The sequence below is a fragment of the Lygodium microphyllum genome, chromosome 6 (assembly GCF_053477565.2).
Source record: "Lygodium microphyllum isolate KBCC chromosome 6, Lygodium_microphyllum_v1.1.10, whole genome shotgun sequence".
NCBI classification, from domain to species: domain Eukaryota; kingdom Viridiplantae; phylum Streptophyta; class Polypodiopsida; order Schizaeales; family Lygodiaceae; genus Lygodium; species Lygodium microphyllum.
The window spans coordinates 175,022,453-175,044,660 of NC_141140.1; the positions used below are offsets into that span (position 1 = coordinate 175,022,453).

At 41.1% G+C, this 22,208-nt stretch overlaps 1 protein-coding gene across 1 annotated transcript; it reads left to right on the forward strand.

Annotated features, from left to right (window-relative positions):
• The first annotated feature begins 949 nt into the window (after window positions 1-949).
• LOC148035425 (putative membrane protein At1g75140) lies at window positions 950-5,113 on the forward strand. The gene is made up of 2 exons (XM_087680429.1): window positions 950-4,351; window positions 4,661-5,113. The coding sequence occupies exon 1, from the start codon at window positions 1,487-1,489 to the stop codon at window positions 3,821-3,823; it is 2,337 nt and encodes a 778-aa protein (XP_087536555.1). The 5' UTR covers window positions 950-1,486; the 3' UTR covers window positions 3,824-4,351; window positions 4,661-5,113.
• Window positions 5,114-22,208: the final 17,095 nt, after the last annotated feature.

Genomic DNA, 22,208 nt, shown 5'->3' on the forward strand with positions numbered 1-22,208 from the left:
CTTTTGGCTGGATAGTTGGATGATGTAGGTTATGTTGTATCTTTTGGTAATTCCTCATGGAAGCTTACCCATGGGCATCTTGTCCTAGCATGAGATGCTAAGTTTAACACTTCTTATCCCTTACTTGTATTTGGGTCTATCAACCATGTTTTGACAGTGGTGGCGGTAGTATATATATCATTATGGTATTGTCGCCTTGGGCACAGCATTAAAGGGAATGCAAATGCTTAGAGAGAGAGAGAGAGAGAGAGAACAATTTCTAATTATTATGCAAAGCAAGCATGAGATTGTATGTATATCTAATATTCTTTATTATAATTTGAGAGAGAGAGAGAGAGAGAGAGAGAGAGAGAGAGAGAGAGAGAGAACAATTTCTAGTTATTATGTAAAGCAAGCATGAGATTATATGTATATCTAATATTCTTTATTATAAATTTTATATTGAGAGAGAGAGAGAGAGAGAGAGAGAGAGAGAGAGAGAGAGAAAGAGTTGGGAGGAGAGACAAAGAGGAAAAAAATCTAGAGAGAGAGAATTGGGAGGAGAGACAAAGAGAGAGGGGAAAAAATCTAGACATAGGGAATTGGGGAGGGGAGCATAGAGAGAGAGGGAGAGAAAATAAACAAAATGGAAAGAGAGGGGGAAAAGAAGAGAGGAGGAGAAATGGATTATTGGGGGTAGAGAGTGAGAGGGGGGGGGGGGCATAGAGGAGAGGGAGAGAGAAGAAACAAATTAGAAAAGGAGAGGGAGAAAAAGAGAGAGGAGGAGAAATGGATTATTGAGCATCCCATGACAACTTTGCTTGTCACTTCGCAGCCTATTGTTCTATTAGCTAGTATACAAATATCTATTGCGTTAAAAGACCTGGTTGAACCTTGATCATATGATGATGAATCATGATGGTCGCATATATGGGGATCTTAGGTCGGAGGGGATGGCGTAGGTATGTGGGGGTCTGTGGTTGGAGGGGCGGCATATGTGGAGATCTTAGGTTGGAAGGGATGGCGTATGTGGGGGCTGGAGGGCTGGAGGGCCGGCCATCTGGAAGGAGGTGGCTTGCTAGGTGCCTAAAGTCTATGTAGCCTTAAGGATATAACGTTCAAAATGGAGGGATCTGGTGGGGCCACCATAAGAGCGAAATGACATCATATATGTGCTGAGAGAGGAACAGGAGCAGGCGAAGATCTCTCTCTGACCTGCAGGCGCTTCTCGAGCTGAATGATTCATTCACTCCCCCATTTTCTCCTCCTTCTTCTTCTTCTGTGTGTCGTTCATTGTTCAGGAGACCAAACGCGGGCTCCGTTGCCTCGCGCAGTGTCCATTCGCATCAGGTGCTTTCTGTCTCTTTGTAATTGATCATAATTTCAAGATCTGATCTTTTGTTTTCCCTCCTTTCTCGGGTTGCACTTACAACATCGGGGCTGCGATGCCCCCTGCTTGAGCTTCACTTGTGTATCATCATCGTCATCATCATTACGGCTATTCGCCATGCCTGCCATTAGTGGCTCGCCAGCATTATCATGTCTTGTGCTGGGTTTGATGCTCTCATTTGCTCCATCCTCTGCCCTGGTAGAGCCCAATGGAGCAGAAAACCTAGATGAGGAGTCCTACGGTGTGGACATGCTCCCTGAGAAGCCCTATTTGACTCAAAACAGGGCCGCAGATGAGAGACACCCTGATTGCGCTAGCAACATGCAGCTACCTTCTCTAAAGCAGTTGGAGGACATAATTACCAAACAGCAATGCCAGCTCCAGCAGCTTGAACACCTCGTCGAAGTCTTGAAAAACACTGTTCAGCTCCAAAATGAGGTTCTGACTCCATTGAGGCGAACACAAGTGGTAGATGTTACCTCCACCAGTGTTGGGATGCTTGGTGTGGATAATGATCCGTCCATGATACAGCACGACAGCATGATTATGGCAGATACACATGCTAGAGAATATCATGCCGATCTAACTCAGAGAGAACATGTTATCGAACAGCAAAAGCACACAACTGGAGATCTGGAGGCTGCAGGGGGCACTCAGACATCATATCCTGCAGAGGTTGCACCTGCAAGACACATGTATGCTGGTGGTGTGACTGTTGCTCGATACAAACCTGCTTGGTCTGAACATTTCCAGTTCATTTCTGCAGTTAAGGTGGACGGAGAAGTGACTTCTTTGCATGTGCTTCCACAAGAAGGAGAGGAGGGTTTAAACAGGTATGTGGCAGTTGGTGTCAGCTCAGGCCGTGTTTATATCTTTCTATCACATGGTGATCTTTTGGTCGATTTTTCAACCATGTCACATTCCCCAGTCACAGCCATGCTTTCCTTTATCGTGCGACGGAATGAAACAGTTTTACTGACAGGCCACTCTGATGGGGCTGTGTTAATGCACAAGTTGTGGGAAATAACACACACTGGTCATTCACATGGAGATGATGGGCATACCCTTTGCATGGAGCATATCAAGTCACTGTCCATGCCACCACACACTGAATCACAAATGCCAGATGAGCTAGGTAGAACTGAGCTTGAGAACACTGGTGAACCAGTGACAATTCTTGAAGTTTACAGGATAGGGAAGATGCGCTACATTCTAGTGTCAGATGCAGGTGGTACAATTCGGGTCTTTCGCGAAAATGGTACTTTTTATGGGGCTGCCAAGTCATCAAGCCAGCCTCTTGCTTTTTTACGGTCTCCAAATTCACAACGCCTCCTTTTTCTGTCACGAGATGGAGCAGCATCTTTGGATTTGAGAAGTATGATGGTTAGAAATGGGCCTTGCGAGGGTTTGGATACATCTAAAGTGGAAGCCTATGCATTTGATGCTGCAGGTCGTTCCAAAGCGTATGGGTTCACAACAGATGGACTCATGATTTATGTGGTTTTATCTGGGGACACACTGCATTTTGAATGCCATGTCCGCTCAAAAAAGAAGCTTGAAGTGGAGAGGCCTGTGATCCCTCATGCAATTAAAGGCTATTTGCTTGTGGCAGCTCCTACACAGGTGCTTGTGTACAATACAACATTGCAGGTTGGCTCTACACATAGCAATATTCCAGTTGGAGTACCCCGTCCACTTTTCAAAGTATCTACTGATGAAATTTCCCTATCCTTTTTGAACACTCCAATTTCCAATGTAAATCGTCCTGTGATTGCTTGCAATCGTGACAAATTAGTGGTTTTAGGATTCGGTGATGGTTATGTGGGTATATACAAGTCCAACCTGCCAGTACAGAAGCCAGCAAGTTTCAACACAAAAATGTGGAGCAGTCCTGTATTTATCACCATTTTGGTTCTGTTTGGAGGATGGCATTTTTTCGGCAGGAAACGCGAATCTTTGTTGGAGTTACATCCAAGCAGCGACATAGGATTGGCATCAAGTTCTGTGACATCGCAAGGGCATGTGAGGTCAGGGCTTGATGAGCCAAGAGTTGACACTCCTGTGGATGCAAGGCAGTTCACAAGTGCTTCGATGGCTTATCCTGGTAATGCTGATAATTATGGTGGTGCTGGTATGAAGTTAAGAACCCCGCTATCCGAGCAAGGTTTCAGATCATCTCCAAAGGAACTCAGCTTTATGGGTTCTTCAGGAGAGCCTAGCCTGAGGACCCCCGCTGTGGAACCACACACATATTTGAAAAGAGAATTGGACTCCAAGTTCAAGGGCACAGTTGTAGACACTAGTTTCAGGGGCTCATTAGCAGATCCCAGTTCCTATGTAAAGAGGGGCCTGGAGCCAAGTGCTTACTTGAAAAGGGAATCCTTAAGTCTGAAGTCTAGAGGCTCAACCACACAACCGATGTTTAAAACCCCATCAGAACCAAACTCATTTTAAAAATGGGCAGTGTTGATGGGAGAGTGTCTTTAGCAGTGGCCTGACCTGCTGGGAAAAATTTTGTAATAGTAATCTAAAACAAATATGGTATAGAGCAACTTAACCAATAATCAATCATGGTGTTGAGCAAATCAATTGAATTATCTTCCAGGCTGATCCAAACTTGAAGTTCCACATACGGTTGCCAAGGACAGAACCTGACATTTTTACCCCATGTTCTTTTCCTCTTGCCCCCCCTTTTTCTTGTGGTGGTTTGGAGAGGGGGATGGCCAGGTTGGTCAAATAGAGGGGTGCCCAATGGGAAGGGGGGCACGGTGCAAGGGTGGGATGCTAGGAGTATCTTGCTAAGTGTTATCTTTTGTGTAGGTTTTGAATGTGGAACTGATGCGTTTTACATAAGTGGCCTTGTCAGCCGATCGCTGCTCATTTCATGGGACATTTCGATCCTGATGCATCTGCGATTTTGACAGTAGTTGTGCAAGTCTTGTTGAGCTAGCTGTTACCTCGTACCTTGGAAATAAGGATGAGGTGTTATCCTGCCTCGTCTCTCCTTTTTTAAATATGATTTGCTTTTGAATGCTCATTTGTGGAAATAAAATCGACACCTGTAATTGCTAACAAAATCATTAATTTGAGTCAAATCTGAAAGTTTATCATCATGCTTCAGCTTGCTTTGGCTGCATGTCGGACAGTCAGTTTGAAACTGATAACTGTTGATAGTTGGACTATACAGTTTTTAGCGTTTATTGCATTACATTCTACACTGAAGGTGGGTCTTGGCTGTGTGGTCGGTTTTCTTGCCGTTTTGACAGTCAATTTTTGATGCTTTGCTGCAAGAAAGCGTATACATAATGGGTCGAACATTCATCGTAACCAGCCGTGAAAGTTGACATAGCGGGTTGGTATGACAAGCAGGCTTGGGATGGTATGTATCCAAGGAGATGCTGGGTGGTACGGATATGGATATCAGATACTAAAAGGAAGCACAACCAGCGCTGATCAGACTTGTGTTCGACTTTATCTATCTTGGTTTTGTTCTTTACTTTCTTCGACCGTTTTATGCTTTTCTTTTCATCAGCAGACAGCGAAGTACATTTTCTACATTAGAACGTGATCTGATCCCAATCGTCCTATTAGGAGCATGTGTATCAGGTTCTGGGTGTGCCATATGCTGTCATCCTTGGGAACATGCTTAGTACCTTAATCATAGAGAGGTTTGTAGCATTCCAAAGGGTTAGTGTATTTATTGATTTGCTACTTTGACAATTAGACCACCAGTGACATACTCTAGCTCCTTTGTCTAGCACACCTTGTGTGTTGAATTTCTTGAACATTTAGTATAGTTGTATTTGTACCCTCAGATTCACTCAACAGGAGTGTGTGATTTGAGGCAAGTTTCCACTCATTGGCTTGGGTTTTTTGGCTCATGTTTCAGGGTTCATTGGAGAGGCTCTCTTTTTAAACTTCCAGTGCTTTATTGTAGAGAATATGCTCACAAAATGGAATCCATATACCAAGACACAAGACAATGTAAAGCTTAGGCTCCGAGTCACCCATAGTGGACATAGCCTCCCTCTCCACAAGGATGCGAATGAAGTGACTGAAAGCAGAGGAAACCTGCTTATTTAATGGAGGAGGGAGCTCGCCTATAAATAAACACAAAATAACAAAGTGGCTAGTCCAAAAAAAGGGTGCATGATGGAAGAGGAACTAGTGTCCACAAAGTGGACAGCTAGTCTTGGTCCTCTCTCTAGCACAAAGTGTAAAAGACCCACTAAAGCCCAAACTCTAACCCATGGGATGTATAGATTTGGTAACACCCTCTCTTAGATCATGGGTGATTGGTACAATAAAAGATGCAATGATAATGACTCATCATAGCACATGCTTAGAAAGGACCATGGATACCTAGGGAGTGGGTGATCAAGCCAAAAACAAAAAGTATCATGGCCATGGATTCCTTGAAAATTGCCAAAGTGTCCCCTCATGTGAACATAGACTGGACAAATAAACAAGTAGTCATGAACTTGGATGTAAATTCTAGCTCCAAGATTTTAAAACTTGATAGACTTTAATGTGTGTGGGAAGCTTTCGTCTAGGTCCATTGCACTTGCATATTGATGAGGCTCGGATGCCCCACCACCACTATCACCACCCTCACACTCCTTTGGCATTAGAGAGGGGTTAGGAATGACATCACTACTAGGGCTAGAAGGTGGAAGAGGAGGCCTTCATTGCCTTCACCTTTTATGCAAAGGAGCCGCCTTTGAAGCCTCGGGCTTTGCCTTGGTGAGAGGTCTTGAATCATAGTCGAAGTTGAAAGACAAGGAGGATGAAGAAGTGATGTTGCCTACCCATGGGATGGGTGCATTGTAGTTTAAAGTAGTTAAATGCATGCTAAATTGGCATTGGAATAGGGCAATTGTAGACCTTTAGGTAGAAAACAACACCAAAAAATATGATACCATGTTAGAGTAGGTGGCAATATTGGAAGTGTGAGAAATTGTTGTAATACACAGCATGAACACAAAGACAAAAGGACATTGCAAAGAACAAATAACTTAAGAAGAATATGCTCCATAAATGGAATCCATATACCAATGTACAAAATAGTTCATAGCTTGGGCTTGAGTTATTGACAACAAACATAGTTTCCCTCTCTCCCCAAGGATGCGAATGAAGTGATTGAAAGTGGAGGGAGTTTTCCTATAAATAGGGACACGAAATGCCAAAGTGGCCAACCAAAAAAGAGGGTGCTCGATGAAGAGGATTTGGCACCCACGCACCCACAAACTAGGTGGTGAGTCTTGATCCTCTCATTGTGGCACAAAGTGTAAAAGGCCCACCAGAGCCCAAACTCTAACCCATGAGATGTACAATTTGCTAACAAGTTACTCTTATGTAAATTGGGCCTATTTATCTTCTATCCAGTCTTCTTGGTTGCATTGAACTTGCCTTCTAAATGCTCCAAACATGGGTAACATTTGGAAGCTTGTATAGGTGTATAAACAACTATCTTGATTCAAATTGTAGAAGCTACTATATGTTCTTTCTAGGAGGGTTTGAAACTTTTCATTAGTAGACTTTGGAACTTTGGTAGTTTTCACTAAGGAGTTCAAATATTCTCCTAATCACAAGATCCTTTGGTATAACTTTCTAGCGTTTATATAGTTCTAGTTTATGAATCAACTTTATTGGCATTGGCACTTCTCCTCCAAGAGAAAAGGTAAGTGAGAACATGATGAACGTTTCTCTTTATGCACTTTTGATTGAGACATTGTTCTAGACATTGTTCTACTTACCAACCATCCTTCTTGCACCAATCTTTTCAACCAGAAGGGAATTGAATAAACTAATATTTCAGCATCTACTTCTTTCCTTAACTTATTAGGAGGACTACATTGAAAATTGAAAACCTTAAATTTGAGGCTTCCTTTAACCTTTTTTTGGAAGTTTGAGCAATGCTTTTGCTTTATGAATCCATCTACACTATTGCATTGGATTAAGGTTTCAATAGTGTTGATAAAGTTCAATTAAAAGGCCTTTTGGTATAGTTGTCATAAGCATATGCCTTGTAATATACCTTTTTGTTTCTCGAAGCTATTGGTAAAAAAGCATATAATCCTTTTAGAGATTCCCATTCTTGCCTATCAAATTGATGTTTCTTCACCTTATACACATATTGGCTACGTGCACATGCACACACTCGTAAATTTATATGCATGCATGCACACAATATAGCATCAACTTAAAAAGAGGTAAAAGATGAAAAGCAGACAAGCAATGGGTACATTTAAAGAATGATCTACTTTGTTGTTATTTTCCAAATACGATTAAACAGTAGAAACATTTGAATTTTGAAAAGGATCATATGAGCCACACCTTGTGGACATATTTACTATTTATAATGTTAAAGAGTTATTTTTGGACCACATAACATTAACCAAATCATACATGTGAAAGGAGAGAATTGATTGTTGGTGTGAAGGATCTAGTTTCTTATTTGGCCTCATGGTTCAACATAGCATACAAATTTAATACATAATGTTTTTATTTTAAAATAAATTTGTTCTACTCAAATAACAACTCAATGGTCTAGCTTGATCACATCTAGAACTATTACACTAGGTGTAGCATACCACAAGTAGTACTCAACCTCATGACCTGTAACGTGCCCGTCTATCGGCTGTCCAAGCATGTTTTAGTGGTCCATCAAGAAACGAATCTAAGCGTTGCTGCCCAGCACTTCCATGGAATGTTTCGGGGTTTGTCGCCTAGGGTTCTTGAGTCTTGCAATGGAACGTTTACGGCTGAACCCACTAGGATCGACTTGAAATCTGGCCTCCTAAGGGTCGGGGTCTCCTGACAGCATTCTAGCATCGGCGAGTTTTAGACATCCTACTTTACGTAGGGATACCCAAGCCGAAGCAGATCCATGCCGCACTTGGTTAAAAGAGAATGGAAAACAAGAGGGATGCACTGCTCAACCTCTTTGCCCGTAGGGCATTGTCCCATTCTGGTCCCCTAAAATGGAATGAATCAAGTTCTAACCTAACAATACCTAAAGGTCAAACAACGATAAAACCTTGTGAGAAGCTTCCCAATTCTCTAGGACCACTCTACCGTAGGACAGACCCGTCGGGGTTCTACCCACCTTGATAGCTTTAGTTTTCTAATTAGGTCCTATCACATTTATGTGTGACATTCAAAATCAGCTTCCTTAATCAAGCCTTTTAGGGAACTGGGTTCGTTTATGTAATTTATGGCACAAACACGAATATAGAGCAAGCAATCCTTTGACAAAAAAGTTCAAACAAATTCATTAACTTATCTTCACGTTAATCTTTGTCTCCTGCCCATACATGAGAATTTATATATCCCTTCTGCCCAACAGAAGTACTTGGTTCAAATCACATAGCACCATAATTTCCATCCATTATCTAAAATAGGATCTTCCAACACCACAAATGTTGGGCTCACGACAGCCTGCAACTTCGTTCCGGACTAGGCAAGGGGTGTGCAGAGCTCCACTAATCCCAAGCGACCTAGGAGCGAGACACAACTTTCGTGGTTGGCCTTTTCACCACTTGACCTTTGGCCTGTGAATCGAGTAGTGCCCTCTCGGATTGAAATGCGACGTGACCTTGGAGATGATAGCCTCCAATTTCATCACCAAAAAGGCTAAAAGCATGTGGCTCTATATCGACAAATTATTCATTTTATAAAAAATGTTTGTGCTATATGCACATTCATTGTACTTCATTGATATATTTTTATGGCGTGTTGTAAATGCTTGGCTTGGAGTTATAAAAGCCAATTGCATATGTTCTTTTATTTTACAACCTTAGGAATCTTGCCTAGAATACATGCAACACATAAGTTGCCTACTTTAGTCTTTATGTATGCTAAAAAATATTCGATTTAAAAAAGGTTCAAAAGGGTGCAACCGGGGTTCTTGGAAAAAAGTGGTTAAGAAGGTTGGAGCACAACAGATTGTGGTGCCTCTTTAACTTCTTTCTTCCCTCTTTTCCAAACTCTCTTTGTCCATCCTTCTTCTTGCTCTACCTTTGTGTAGAAAACTATGGATCTTGAGTGTGTAGAGGAAGAGGAGGAGGCTCCTGATCTTGTTTCTTGATCAGTGAGGGTGTGTCTTGGGCCTATCATGTGTATGTATTCATGGCAAGAGAGGTATATTTGCACGTTTCATGGTGAGGAGCAACGCTCCAAGCATATACTTTGCTGCTCGGTACCTTGGTTTTGTGCTTCTTGGTGTGCTGGGGTCATTTTTGGTTCCGTTGCCAGGACCGGGCTAGCCATGGATTTTGCAAAGTGAAGAGCAGGTGTTGAAGATCTTTGAAGCAACAAGAAGCTACATGCGGATTTGTTTCTCACTAGCTCTATTTTACTAGCAACTCTGTGAATTGAGAATCAAGCTTCTTGTGGATGAGGGGAGGAGGAAGAAAGAAGAGCCATCTTGGAGTAGAGGCTAGTAGAGATGAGTGTGGAGAAGGAAATCAGATGTCTTGGGCAATCCCCATTTCATGGGCGAGTTATTTTTACTACTGCACTTGAGGTATTAGAAGAAGAAGAAAAAAAGATTAATGAAAGAAAAAGAAGAATGGGCGAGGCCGGTAGTAAGAAATACAGGAGTAGTGCCGCTGTTGATCTTCGATTTCGACCACAGCCTCATTGACTGCAACAATGATCCATGGGTGGTGCAAGAGCTCAGGGCTGCAGATCTCATGTGATCTCTACAGTCGTCACTGCTATGGACGTATCATGGACCAGATGATGTCGAAGTTGCATGCCTGCGGGCACATTGTCAGTGACATCGAAGCCTCCCTCTGAAGAATTCTCGTGGAACCAACCACGAGGGCTGCCATTCGAGCTACACATTCGTGGGGGGTACAATCTTAGATCAAATAAGAGGAGGAGGAGAAGGCCGATCAGTGATGGCCTTCATGCGCACACTCTTCTTCTTTGGGCATGGCACTATCTATGGCATCTATCTGGCACAAAAATACAACATTCTCGACATCCGCAAGCTTGTGAAGACGGGCATCATTATCGCTCGTGTCTATGAGGAGAATTACAGGAAGAAGTCCAACAAATCAGACGATGATCCATAGAGTCAAATGTGTAGAAGATGAAAATCTGGCAAATCAGGTAGAGGGAATGCAAGACGAGGAGGGAGAAGAAGAAAGCTCGAAAGGGGCAGCCTCTCTCGCTTGCTCCTGCATCACCCTGTGGTAAGATGCCTTCCTTCATTCCTTGCCATCTCCAATTCCTGATCTCTTGCTTCCTTCCTTCTTCGTCTCCTTTGTTTCTTGGCCCTATTTATGACTGGAGATCAACATTCGCGCTGAATAAGAATGCATGCACGGAGAAACAGTTAAAAGATGGGATGAGCATCAAACGAGGGGAAATCTAGTGAAAAAGGAAGATACAAAATTACGAACTGTTCTGCTCCTGCTATGTCATACATGGTGATCGGTTTTGCTCTCGTTTCCCTCATTGATTTACAGCAAACTGTTTGTCCTCATGCTCATCCACAGGAGGCATCTGCACGAAACTGCAACGAAAAAGAAGATTAGATAATCTTTTGCTTTAATAAAACCTTAAAATCCTAAGGTCTCAATCTTGAGGTTGGTTCAAGATAGCTCTTGACTGAAACACCAGGAGGAGCAGGCTCCTAACTGTCCTAGCCTAGACAGTTCTAGAACAAAACAAATGGTATAACTCCAAACGTTGGTTAAGCTTATGCAATCCCGAGTTAGTAAGTCCATAACCAAGCGGGTTGGTTCAAAAGATTGGGTCCTTAATACAGAGAACATGTTGAATTAAGACAATTTGCAGACAATGAAGATTTGCATAAGGAGTGGAGGCAGGCTAACGAGTGATGTGAAAGAAGGAGAAAATGTAAAATCTGATGCTTTTGTATCCTCCCTCTGTTGCTCATAATTCTCTAAAACATCTTCGTCATGCATAACATGCTCATGATGCAAGCAATTCTTGCAAGCACATGATCTGCCCCCAATCTCCTAATGAATTTCAAACTTAATCACAATGAAAAATGCACAAAAGTGTAGGGGATTCCCCCCTTGTTAACGAAGACCAACAAAAATTACGTTTGAGCTAAATTCATGAGGGCCATTGATGTAGAAGCTTAAGCCATAGCATTGTGTTAACTATGATCAAGCATGAAATGAATCAGTTCTTCTCCTGACGTTGTACTCTCTAGAAGTACATGAGAAAAATGTTGTATCACATGACCACAAATCCTCAAAGAATGTAGAGGTATTCATAGTAGTAGAAGGTGCATGAGATAATTTAGGGGTACAATAGGTAATAGTCTCCCTTGCAGAGACAAAAGAAGTTCAGATGTCAACTGAGGAGACGTTGGAAGATATACCAAAAACGTCCTATGCTTCAATACTAAGGGTGCAAAGTTCCAATGTCATGCCCACTCACACTAGATTGAATTCAGAAACCATCTCTCACAACATTGCTACACCATCCTTGCCACCACTAGTGCAAAGAAAACTAGCAAGAGAGATAATAACACCGTTGACATAACCAGTGTGTCCCAGGGGATTTGAGTGCAACTTGTAGTTGGTAAGGTTCCACACCTTGATAGTCCTATCCTAGGACTCTGACTCAATGATGGCATTGGTTGTGGCAAGCAAGGAGTACATGTAGCTAACGCATCTAGTATGTGCATATGCATCTTGAATGGTGTACTTGCACTCACCAACCGCGTTCCAGAGCTTGATGGTGTGATAAGGGGAGGCCAACACAATCTAGCAATTGTCAATGGAGAAGGCAATCGAGAGGACGTCCTTGCTACACAATGAAGACCCATTCATCTCATTCTTTGCAATAGGCTGTCTCAACATAGGTCATATCTCACAACAATGGATGCCTTTAACCTTGATAGATGAGCACCCTATAGAAGTTGATATTACTATTGTTAAGTTGCTAGCAAGCCTATACATGGAGAAGGACTTTGCTTCTATCATCTGATGTCCCTTATGTTGCTTGCAACTTCATCTGCAATCAGTGTTGGCTTGTAGTCTTGGTTTCTTTTTCATATTACTCTTATGGATAAATCTGCAAGCACAATAGCTCGAGCTCTAAACAGAGATCAAACTCATTGTTGATTAGTTGCAGATGTGTGTATTGTTCCAGATTGAAATGCTTGCAAAGGTTGAAGTAGGAGCCATCATCATTGGTTATCAATGGCTTGTGGATGAAGTCCACTTGTAAGGAAGCCAAGTAGATGATGATTTAAAAGTTGAAGATGAAGAAAAGACAAGCTATAGAATCAGTGCACTCTGTGCTGAATAGATAATCCCAAATCTTGAGTTATATGTCTTAACAATGGTGCTCAATCTTTTCTATATGATACCAAGAAGGTGCTAGACCAAGCCATTGTTGGTAGGAAGCAAAGATGAAGAAGAGAAGTAGAGATCTTTATGGTGTATCCCATGAAAGATTGAAGAGAAGCTTGGGAAGAAAAGAAGAAACCCTATTGGTTGAAAAAGTAACAAGGCCTTTAGTCTCCATTAAAGCTTGCAACTCTACTTTACCAAGTACCTCCAAAAATTGCATGAAAATTTGATGATGACGACATGCTATTTTGTCCATCCATTGCCATATTTGTCCCTTCCATCTTCTAAGATCTCCAGATTTGTCTACTTCCAACTGTAGGTGTCCTACAAGTCATTGTTAGTCATCATTATCCATATCTTATACATGTAGTACTTGTTTGAAATTGGTTTTTATGATAAAAATTAGGACTGGATATGAAGAAAAAGAGGAGAAAAATAGATCAAAGACCAATGCTTTGATACCACTTGTCATGAAGGGACTTGAGAGGAGAGAGAAGGCTATAAGAAAGAGAGAAAAAGAGTGTAGAGGAGAGAGAAAGTCCAGACGAGGAGAGAGAAATATTGGAAATGGAGAGAGAAAGAGAGGAAAGAAAGAAAGAGATGGTTGGAAGCCATGAAAGATTAGGAAGAGCTAGAAAGAAAAGAAGGTCAAAGTTATATTATTGTGTAAAAATATGATATCATATGCATTTGTCCTTTGCCCTTTTATATCCCCTAATTCAACTCTTTAGAGCCTAATATTTTCTAACTCCTATTCTAATAAAGCTATTCTACAATTTAAAAAGTAATAATCAAGTCTAGGCCTTGTAAAATAGTTATATCCAAATAAATAAATTGCGGTAGACGCATATAATGTCATGCCACTAGTAGGTGCCCAAAAATGCAATAATTCCATGCTGTGAAGCGTTCAACCATGAATAACTCCTACACATTAGAATGCACTTCATTAGAATATTTATTCTGCATAACTCTATCTAATTCTAAGGATCTAATAATCACAATACAAAACACATTAGTTGTAACATGCCTGCCTTATCGACTATCCAAGCACGTTTTTAGCGGTCCATCGAGAGATGAATCTAAGCGATGCCGCCCGGCACTCCCATTGAATGTTATGGGGTTTGTCGCCTAGGGTTTCCTGGGTCCACAGAATGTTTGCGGACCTGAAACTTGGGTCCCTAGGGGCCAAGGTCTCTTGACAGCATTCTAGCGTTGGGTCTTGGACATCCTACTTTACATAGAGATACCCAACCCAAAGCAGACCCGTGCCGCACTTGGTTCAAAGAGAATAGGAGATGAGAGGGATGCGCCACTCAACCTCTCTGTCCGTAGGACATAGTCCCATTCTGGTCCCCTAAAACGGCATGAATCGGGTTCTGTCTTATCATTACCTAGAGGTCAAATGATGAAAAAACGTTGTAAGAAGCCTCCCAATTCTCTGAGTCCACCCTGCTGTAGGATAGACCTGTCGAGGGTTCCGCCCACTCGCTTCCCTCAATAGGCATTCTTTAGTTATCTAATTATGTCCTATCACAATTATGCCTGACATTTAAAATCATCTTCCTTAATTAAACCTTTTAGGGAATAGGGTTTGTTCGCGTAACTTATAAAACTGACATAAAAACAAAGCAAGCAGTCCTTTGGACAAACAAATTTCTTAACTTATCTTCAAGTTAATCTTTGTCTCTTGCCCATATAGGAGAAATTATATATCCCTTCTCCTACAGAAGTAACTGGTTCAAATCACATGGCACCATAATTTCCATCCTTTATCTAGAATAGGATCTTCCAATGCCACAAATGTTGAGCTCACAACAATCTTCAACTTTGTTCCGGACTAGGCAAGGGGTGTCTAGAGCTCCACCTGACCCCAAAGGACCAAGGAGTGAGACACAACTTCCGTGGTTGGCCTTTTCACCACTTGACCTTTGGCCCGTAAATCAAGCAGTGCCCTCTCGGTTTGAAATATGGCGTGACCTTGGAGATGATCGACCCACGCAAAAATATCATTTCCTTAATTAATCATGTTGTTTGTATCTAGTCCAATCCCCAAATTTGGATTGATAAACGTAGTGGTTATTGGATGGATCCCAAGGCATCTTAGTCTTTAATCCTTATGATCATTGTCTGTACTAGCTAGGTACAACATCAATATTCCCAATCTATCAACATGAGCTATTAGCGAGAGCTTGGGCAAAGGTCTAGAGCTTTGAAAATGATTCTCTTCTAGGCTAAGTTGCTTGCCAAGCAATCCTTTAGGCATGTAAGTTGCAACATATACCTTCAAAGTGACGAAAACACACCTACTATTGCGAGGATGGGAAGTTGACAATGCTTGAAGCCTTATATATTGTTTATGAATTCATCACATAGCATCCAAATACAATTAACTTCTCTTGATACACACATTTGGGGAATTCAATCCTTTGAATACTTGTGATGTAGTTTATCCTTTTCAGTGTCCTATTCTTGTGCGGCAAAATACAGGTCTAATGCATCTCATGCGGGAATCAAAGCAAGTATTCATCAATTTGGAAATATGTTACTTAAGACCGCTACAACAGTTGGATAGGCAGTGATGCCCTCGGCCAAGGCTCCATTGCTTGTTGAGGGATTTCCATCCGTGCTTGACATTTTTCACTTGGGGTCCATTCTTGATCTTTGTCTCCCATAGAAGTGAATCGTACAAGACTTCCGCGCCTTATACTCGATTAGCGGGGCCAATTGGGGAGAGAAATTACACTATGGATAATCCAAGCAGAACAAGGGGGAGAAGAACAACACCTGTGATCACCCTCTAAGGAGGGAAAGAGAAGGAGAACCTTCTTGGAAGGTTTCTCTCTCTTGCTCTCTGTCACTCCCTCTCTTTCTTTCTCTCATTTGCTCGCTCTCTCTCTCTCTCTCTCTCTCTCTCTCTCTCAAGACGGCAACAGGGGGGGGGGGGGGGGGGGAAGGAGGGATGTTATGGGGGAGTCATGATGGCGGCCTTCCTCCCAACTGGGCAGCTAGGTTTGGCCTGCCATGTAGCTTACCAGTGGGGAAAAAAAATAGTGGAGGGGAGGAACATCATCGTTGCCATATTATTTTCATATTAAAATTTAATAATTTTCATAGTATTGCATAGGATTTGAAAAGCAATTATGATTAGTTGATAGAACAAATAAAAATACATGGATGACCAACCACATGCTAGTGTTGCATCATGTGGCAAATTTGCACTACATTTCCTATGAAAATAATTTTACCATGATTTTCATGTAACACTACCTCATGTGGCAAATCTCTACCCGTTGGACATTAATGTGAGTGTGAGTGGTAGGTAGTTATTAGATGATCATAAATGGGAGTTAGCAATGGCTTTTGAATATACTATTATTACTACGAGATACCTATGATACTAATTTTTGGCTCTAGTTGTGGTTTGAACATGTTCAAGAATAACTTTAGGTGTAGAAATTTATATATCTTGTTCTAATAACAAAGAAACATCTACAATTGGAGTTATTGTGGGGTTTTCTTAAAAGGTTCAATACACTAATGTGAAATAAATCATGAATCTTCCAATGAGGCGGAATGCCCAATCTAAATATATTATCATTGATCTCATGAACAATACAAAATGATCCATAGGATCTTGGAGATAATTTAATTTTTAGATACCTTTCAATGGATTTCAATCTCTTTGTTTTAATACATAACCAAAATAGTTCATTTTCTTTGAATGTAATAGCTTTGAATTTCTCATTTACTTGAGATGTATATCTCAATCATGATTGCTTAATCTTTTTAGTCACTTCTTCTAGGATTTTCATATGGTCCCTAATGAAAGTATCATAAGTAGTAGTTGATACATCTATAGCTATAGTGTTCATACAAAAAGGTTATTTCTTTTCATAGATAACTTCAAAATATTCTCTATAAGTAGCAGGATGTGGAGTATTGTTTTAAGTAAACTGGAGGTTAGATAACTGTTGATTTTTGTTTGGTCATTCAATTATGTAGGATCCAAGAATGTCAAGAATAGTACTAATGGTTGGTTTAGTCTAGCCATTAATTTTGAGGTGAAAAGCTAAAGTAAATTCCAACTTAGAACCTCAATTTTTAAACAATGCTACCCAAAAATGATTATGTAGTTCATTATCATGATAAAAAAGTATTACTTTTGGAAATTCATGATGAGAAAAAATAATGTTCATAAAAAGTTTATCAACTTGTAATATAATCAAGGTGACATTTAATGCATTGATACACAATGCATTCATACATAAATTTTGATATATTATGATTCATTACATGCCAATAAAAATATTCCTTATATGTAGCTAAGTAGACTAGATTTCTCTATGTCCTCTGTGAGACTGTGTATGCATTTTAATCATTGAGACATTCCTAAAAGGTGCAATAATACACAAATTTCTTTGAAAATACAAGCACAACACAAAGACTGACATCAGGTTCCTCTTTCTCCTTTGGCATTGACATCGATTGTTAAGAGGGGTTTCCTATTCTTTCTCGGTATTCTACAAGCTTCGACATTTGTCCTCAACATTGGCCTCCCTTCCCTATTGTTCCTCCCCTGTGCATTGCATGATCATTATCATATTTGTAAAAGGGCACTTGGGCAAGTGAATAATTTTCCCACAAGGGACACTGTCCAAGTGGCACTTGTTGCATGTGCATTCTCATCATATAGCATTATTCTATGAATCTCATTGTGTAGAGCACCCCTGAGCAGATTCTAAGCTATTTTCATCGGCGGTTCTTCTACCACCTTACCACCACACCTCCATACTTCTTATAAAATGGGCTTCTTTCGTTCAAAGCTTTCACCTAATGATCCAATCCCAACTTGATCATGCTAACATGGTTGTAGATACATTGACTCATAGACCTATTGAAAACGTTATATCACATCATCTCCTTAGTTTTGATAAAGTAAAAATATATAATTGAATCATATTTCTCTTGTCAAGGTTCAAACTTTAAATGCTATGATTCCTACATATGCAATAGATCTTATTTTTCTATTATTTGGTAAAGATTTTAGAATAATAACATGAATGTTTTTTATAATTATACACCTATTGATGGATTGGTTAGAGATAAATGATTGGTTCTAGAATATATGATAGCTTGTCGATTTGTTTTTATAAGGACTTCAAATCTGATAAGATAAAATATAGCAGTTGAAGTATAGATGCACGAGTCAAAATATATTTTAGGGTACCAAAAGAATTTTGTTGGCTAGAATCCCATTTGGAAATAATATTTTTATGCCATAACATGGTTAAATATACAACAATAATGAAATATTTCAAACAAACGTTTGGTAGAAACTTGCTTCAAGGAAAATTCTAACTTCATGCAAACTCTTAGGGATATATCATTGTTTTATTGTTCAAATTTTCTTTGGATCTATAGTTATTCCTTTAGCAAAAATCGTGTATCCCAAGTACTCAATTTGATTTTGAAAGAATAAACTCCTATCATGATTTGTATACAAGTGATTTTATGTAGTAAGTTAAACACAAATCTAAGATGTTTCTTATGTTCCTCTTTTGACTTACTAAAGAAAACTATATAATCAAGGAAAACAACCATAAAACCTTGATAATCCAAAGGTATTTTATTAATTGTTTGTGCAAACATAGATGGTGCATAAGTCACACCAAAATACATAAAAATAAATTCATAGTGACCAAATTATGTTCTAAATGTGGTCTTAAACACATTAGATGAATTCATAAAATATATTGATTTGAGTTCTATCTTACTAAAAATTTTGGCCCCCTAAGTCTTTCCAATAAATCATTTACTCCATTAGTGGGAGTTTGAGATCACTTTTTGGCATTTTAGCAGGAGGAGAGAGAGTGCACTCCACCAATGAGGAGAAGACTTTTGTTACATAGCTTTAAAAAAAATCAAATTGACATTTTAAAAATTGCTAGTTTTATTGAAATTGCTTGAGTAATTGTCACTTTCCAGTAGTAAAGTGGATCAATTGTCAATTTTGTTAAGATGGACTAGAGTGATTGTCATTTTTTGATAGTAATGTTTTACTGTCACATTTCAACCATTTCTCTTATTGAGATGAAAAGAAGTTCTACGTGGATCATGAAGCCCTTTCCTTCTTGATGAACAAAGCAAATGTTAAAGGACGACTGATGAGATGGTTGCTCCTATTGCAGGAGTTCAACTTCAAAGTGGTAACTAAGCCTAGTCGTTCCCATGTCCTAGCTGATCATCTATCACGGATCCCTCAAACAGAAGTAGAGGAGCATGATGATCCTGACCTTCCTGATGCTTCTTTGTTTCCAGTTGAAACAATTACTCCCTGTATGCAAACATAGCCAATCTCTTAGCAACTCAACAGTATTCTCTTGGCATCTCAAGCCGTGAGAAGAAGAAGCTTCTGTTAGAATCAGCCCCCTACACTTTGTTAGGTGGTGCACTGTAGAAGTGAGGCAAAGATGAAGTGCTGCAAAGATGTGTTGCAGGGGATGAAATTGGCATAGTATTGAAAGCATGCCATGACGAACCATGTGGTGGACACTTCGTAGGAGAAGCGATAGCCAAGAAGGCTCTGCTAGCAGGATACTGGTGACCGACCCTCCACAAGGATGCACATGATTACTGCAAGAGATGTGATGCTTGTCAACGAATGGGGAAGCCCACCAAAACAAGTGTCATGCCACTACAACCCATTCTTCCCCTAAAGCCATTCGAGAAGTGGGGGATTGATTTTGTGGGTCCCATTGATCCACCTACCAAACGGAAGCAAAACAGATACATCTTAGTATGTACGGATTATGTCACAAAGTGGTGTGAAGCTAAAGCCCTGAAGCGGGATGATGGTAACAGCATAGCCATGTTCATGTACGAGAATATCATCACCCGTTTTGGCAGTCCCCCTGAGCTGGTAAGTGACAGAGGTACTCATTTCCTTAACAAAATTATGGAGGAGCTGACGGAACTGTATAAGATTCGCCATCACAAGTCCCCTCCTTATTACCCCAGAGCCAACGGCCAAGTTGAAGTCACCAATCGCATCCTCTACTCAATTCTGACAAGAACGATTGCCGCACATTGTTGTGACTGGGGTGATCGACTTACAGAGGCCCTCTGGGCATACAAAACCTCCCATAAGGCAGCTACAGGACAAACCCCTTTCCAGCTAGTGTATGGTACAGAAGCCGTCATCCCTGTTGAACTGGAATTGCCATCTTTGCAAGTGGCAGTTAAAGAACGCTTAGGAGATAGTGAGTCACTGCAATGCCATCTCCTGCACTTGGAATGCTTGGATGAGATACGGCGGATGGCCCTCCAGTGCATGGAAACCACTCAAGCGCGACGCAAGGCCTATCATGACAGTTTCATCAAGTACAAGGAGTTCAAAGAAGGTGATCTTGTTCTAGCCTATGATTCGAGATTTGGCAAGTTTCCTGGCAAGCTTCAACAACGGTGGATGGGCCCGTACAAGGTACTTGCTATCAATCCTAATGGATTTGTTTAGGTACAGACCGTTGATGCCTCTAATGATCCTTTCCTCATCAATGGCTATCACCTAAAGATGTACTTCCCTCCCTGGGGATCTTGACAATCACAGCCGACCTACCCTTTCCCTTTTGGGCGGCGCACTGTCCTTGTCGTGCTTCTGATAGCCCTTATGATTCTCCTCATGAGGCGGTCTCGTTCTGCTACCCCCTCGCAAAAACATCTCAACCCAACATTGTTCTCTTCTCGTTTGATCCAACAACGGTGGCGAGGTTGGTCCTGACATATGGTATTTCTACCATTCTCTTTCTTAATGAAAAAAACAAAAGAAAAAAACAAGGAAAAAAAGAAAAATAAAGAAAAATAAAAAAATAAAAGAGAAAAAGAAAAAGCAAAGAACAAAAAAAATAATAATAATAAACAAAATTGTTATGGGAGAAAAGGAAGAAATTCCCTGTCATAACAGGCCTCGTTCCAAGAAAAGGTGGAAACACCCTTGGGCGAGCAGCTGACTGTGGAAAAGGTGGTAACACCCCGCAGTTCAAAATAGCTGACTCATCACCAGCAGAACCTCTTCAGAAAGTAATTTGAAGCCACCTCCCTTGGTGCACTGTCTCTACAATATTAGTCAGTCTGCCCTTCTTAACAGACGACCTTTCTTACCAATCATTGAAATATGAGATTTGTAGGTTGCCTCCCTGAGATGCCTCCTCCTCAAGATCCTTACGACACCAACAGCCGACATGATCTTCATCACCAACCCCTTGAGTGATGCGAGCTTTCATCCTAACAGGATAGGGACGTGAGTATAGGCTGCCCTCTGTATCTATCAAAGAGTGAGACAGAGGGTGGGGTGAGTGACCAGTCTTTCCCTTTAAATCAAATGAGAGGTGAGATATCTGAACAGAGTGTTGCACGCACGGAATGGGCCTCTCAATGCACAAAGCATGATCTGTTCCTGTGCACTGTACCATAAGGCTCCCTGGCCTTCCTTCTTACATTGTATGCCGACACTGGGTGGGATGCACAGTTGCACCATCAATTGCGCACAAGGCATACAACCTCTGCAAAAGTGATCGTGAGGATTACATCAATGGGTTTCAAGAACGGGCTGCCCTCTGTATCTATCAACAGAGCGTGAGACAGAGGGTGGGCTGAGTGTGACTGATGTTTCTTCAATCAATTATCGAGAGGTGAGGATTGAGGGACGTTGCAACCATTGGAGTCAGGTACGTTTGTGTTTCCCTATGCACCCACGGGATGGTCTCTGCCATCAGCACAGGACACGTCATTCCATTCTATACAATGCACTACAAGGCTCCCTGGCCTTTCTTCTTGCACTTATGCCAGACGGGTTGGACACACTGATGCACCATCAATTGTGCACCCTGGCATACTCTCTTCACACCATCCCCTTGTCGATTTCTAAGCCGGGTGTGAGCTCTGGGTTTTCATCCTTATTTCCTCGAGTGATGTTAGTAATGGGGCGAGTGACTGCTCTTTCAGTCTATTTGAGTGATCGTGAGTTGAGTGCAATATCCCTCGCCATCGACGAATTTCCTGTAATTCCTTCAACCAGCCACCTACCTGGGTGCTGTTGTGTGGTCCCTGCCACGAAGGACGAGGGACGTGTGCTATGATGACACCTTGTTGCCTCCTGCAGCCGACAATGATACAAGATGCAACCTCGATAACAACATTCCTCCTTGACAATATGGGCCAAGTTTTTCTAACCCTACACCTTCTGCTTCTCAGTGATGGTCATGTCTTAAGTGTGTGGGGACATTCATGGTTGATCTGATGTGTGGTATTAGGTCCTTGAAGTTCGGTTTACCCTTCCTGTTAAGGTTTTAAGTGTGGAGACATGTCCCTGCGCATCTATATTGTATACCCCCAGGCATATACCCTGTTCTTATCATGCATCTATGCCGTGATTTCATTTTACCCTAATGGGGTCCCTTCCCCTCTCTTCCGTTCTATTTCACCCTATCCTCGGGGTT

Coding starts and splice junctions, on each gene's coding strand:
- LOC148035425 (XM_087680429.1), top strand. CDS start 1,487: ATGCCTGCCATTAGTGGCTCGCCAGCATTATCATGTCTTGTGCTGGGT.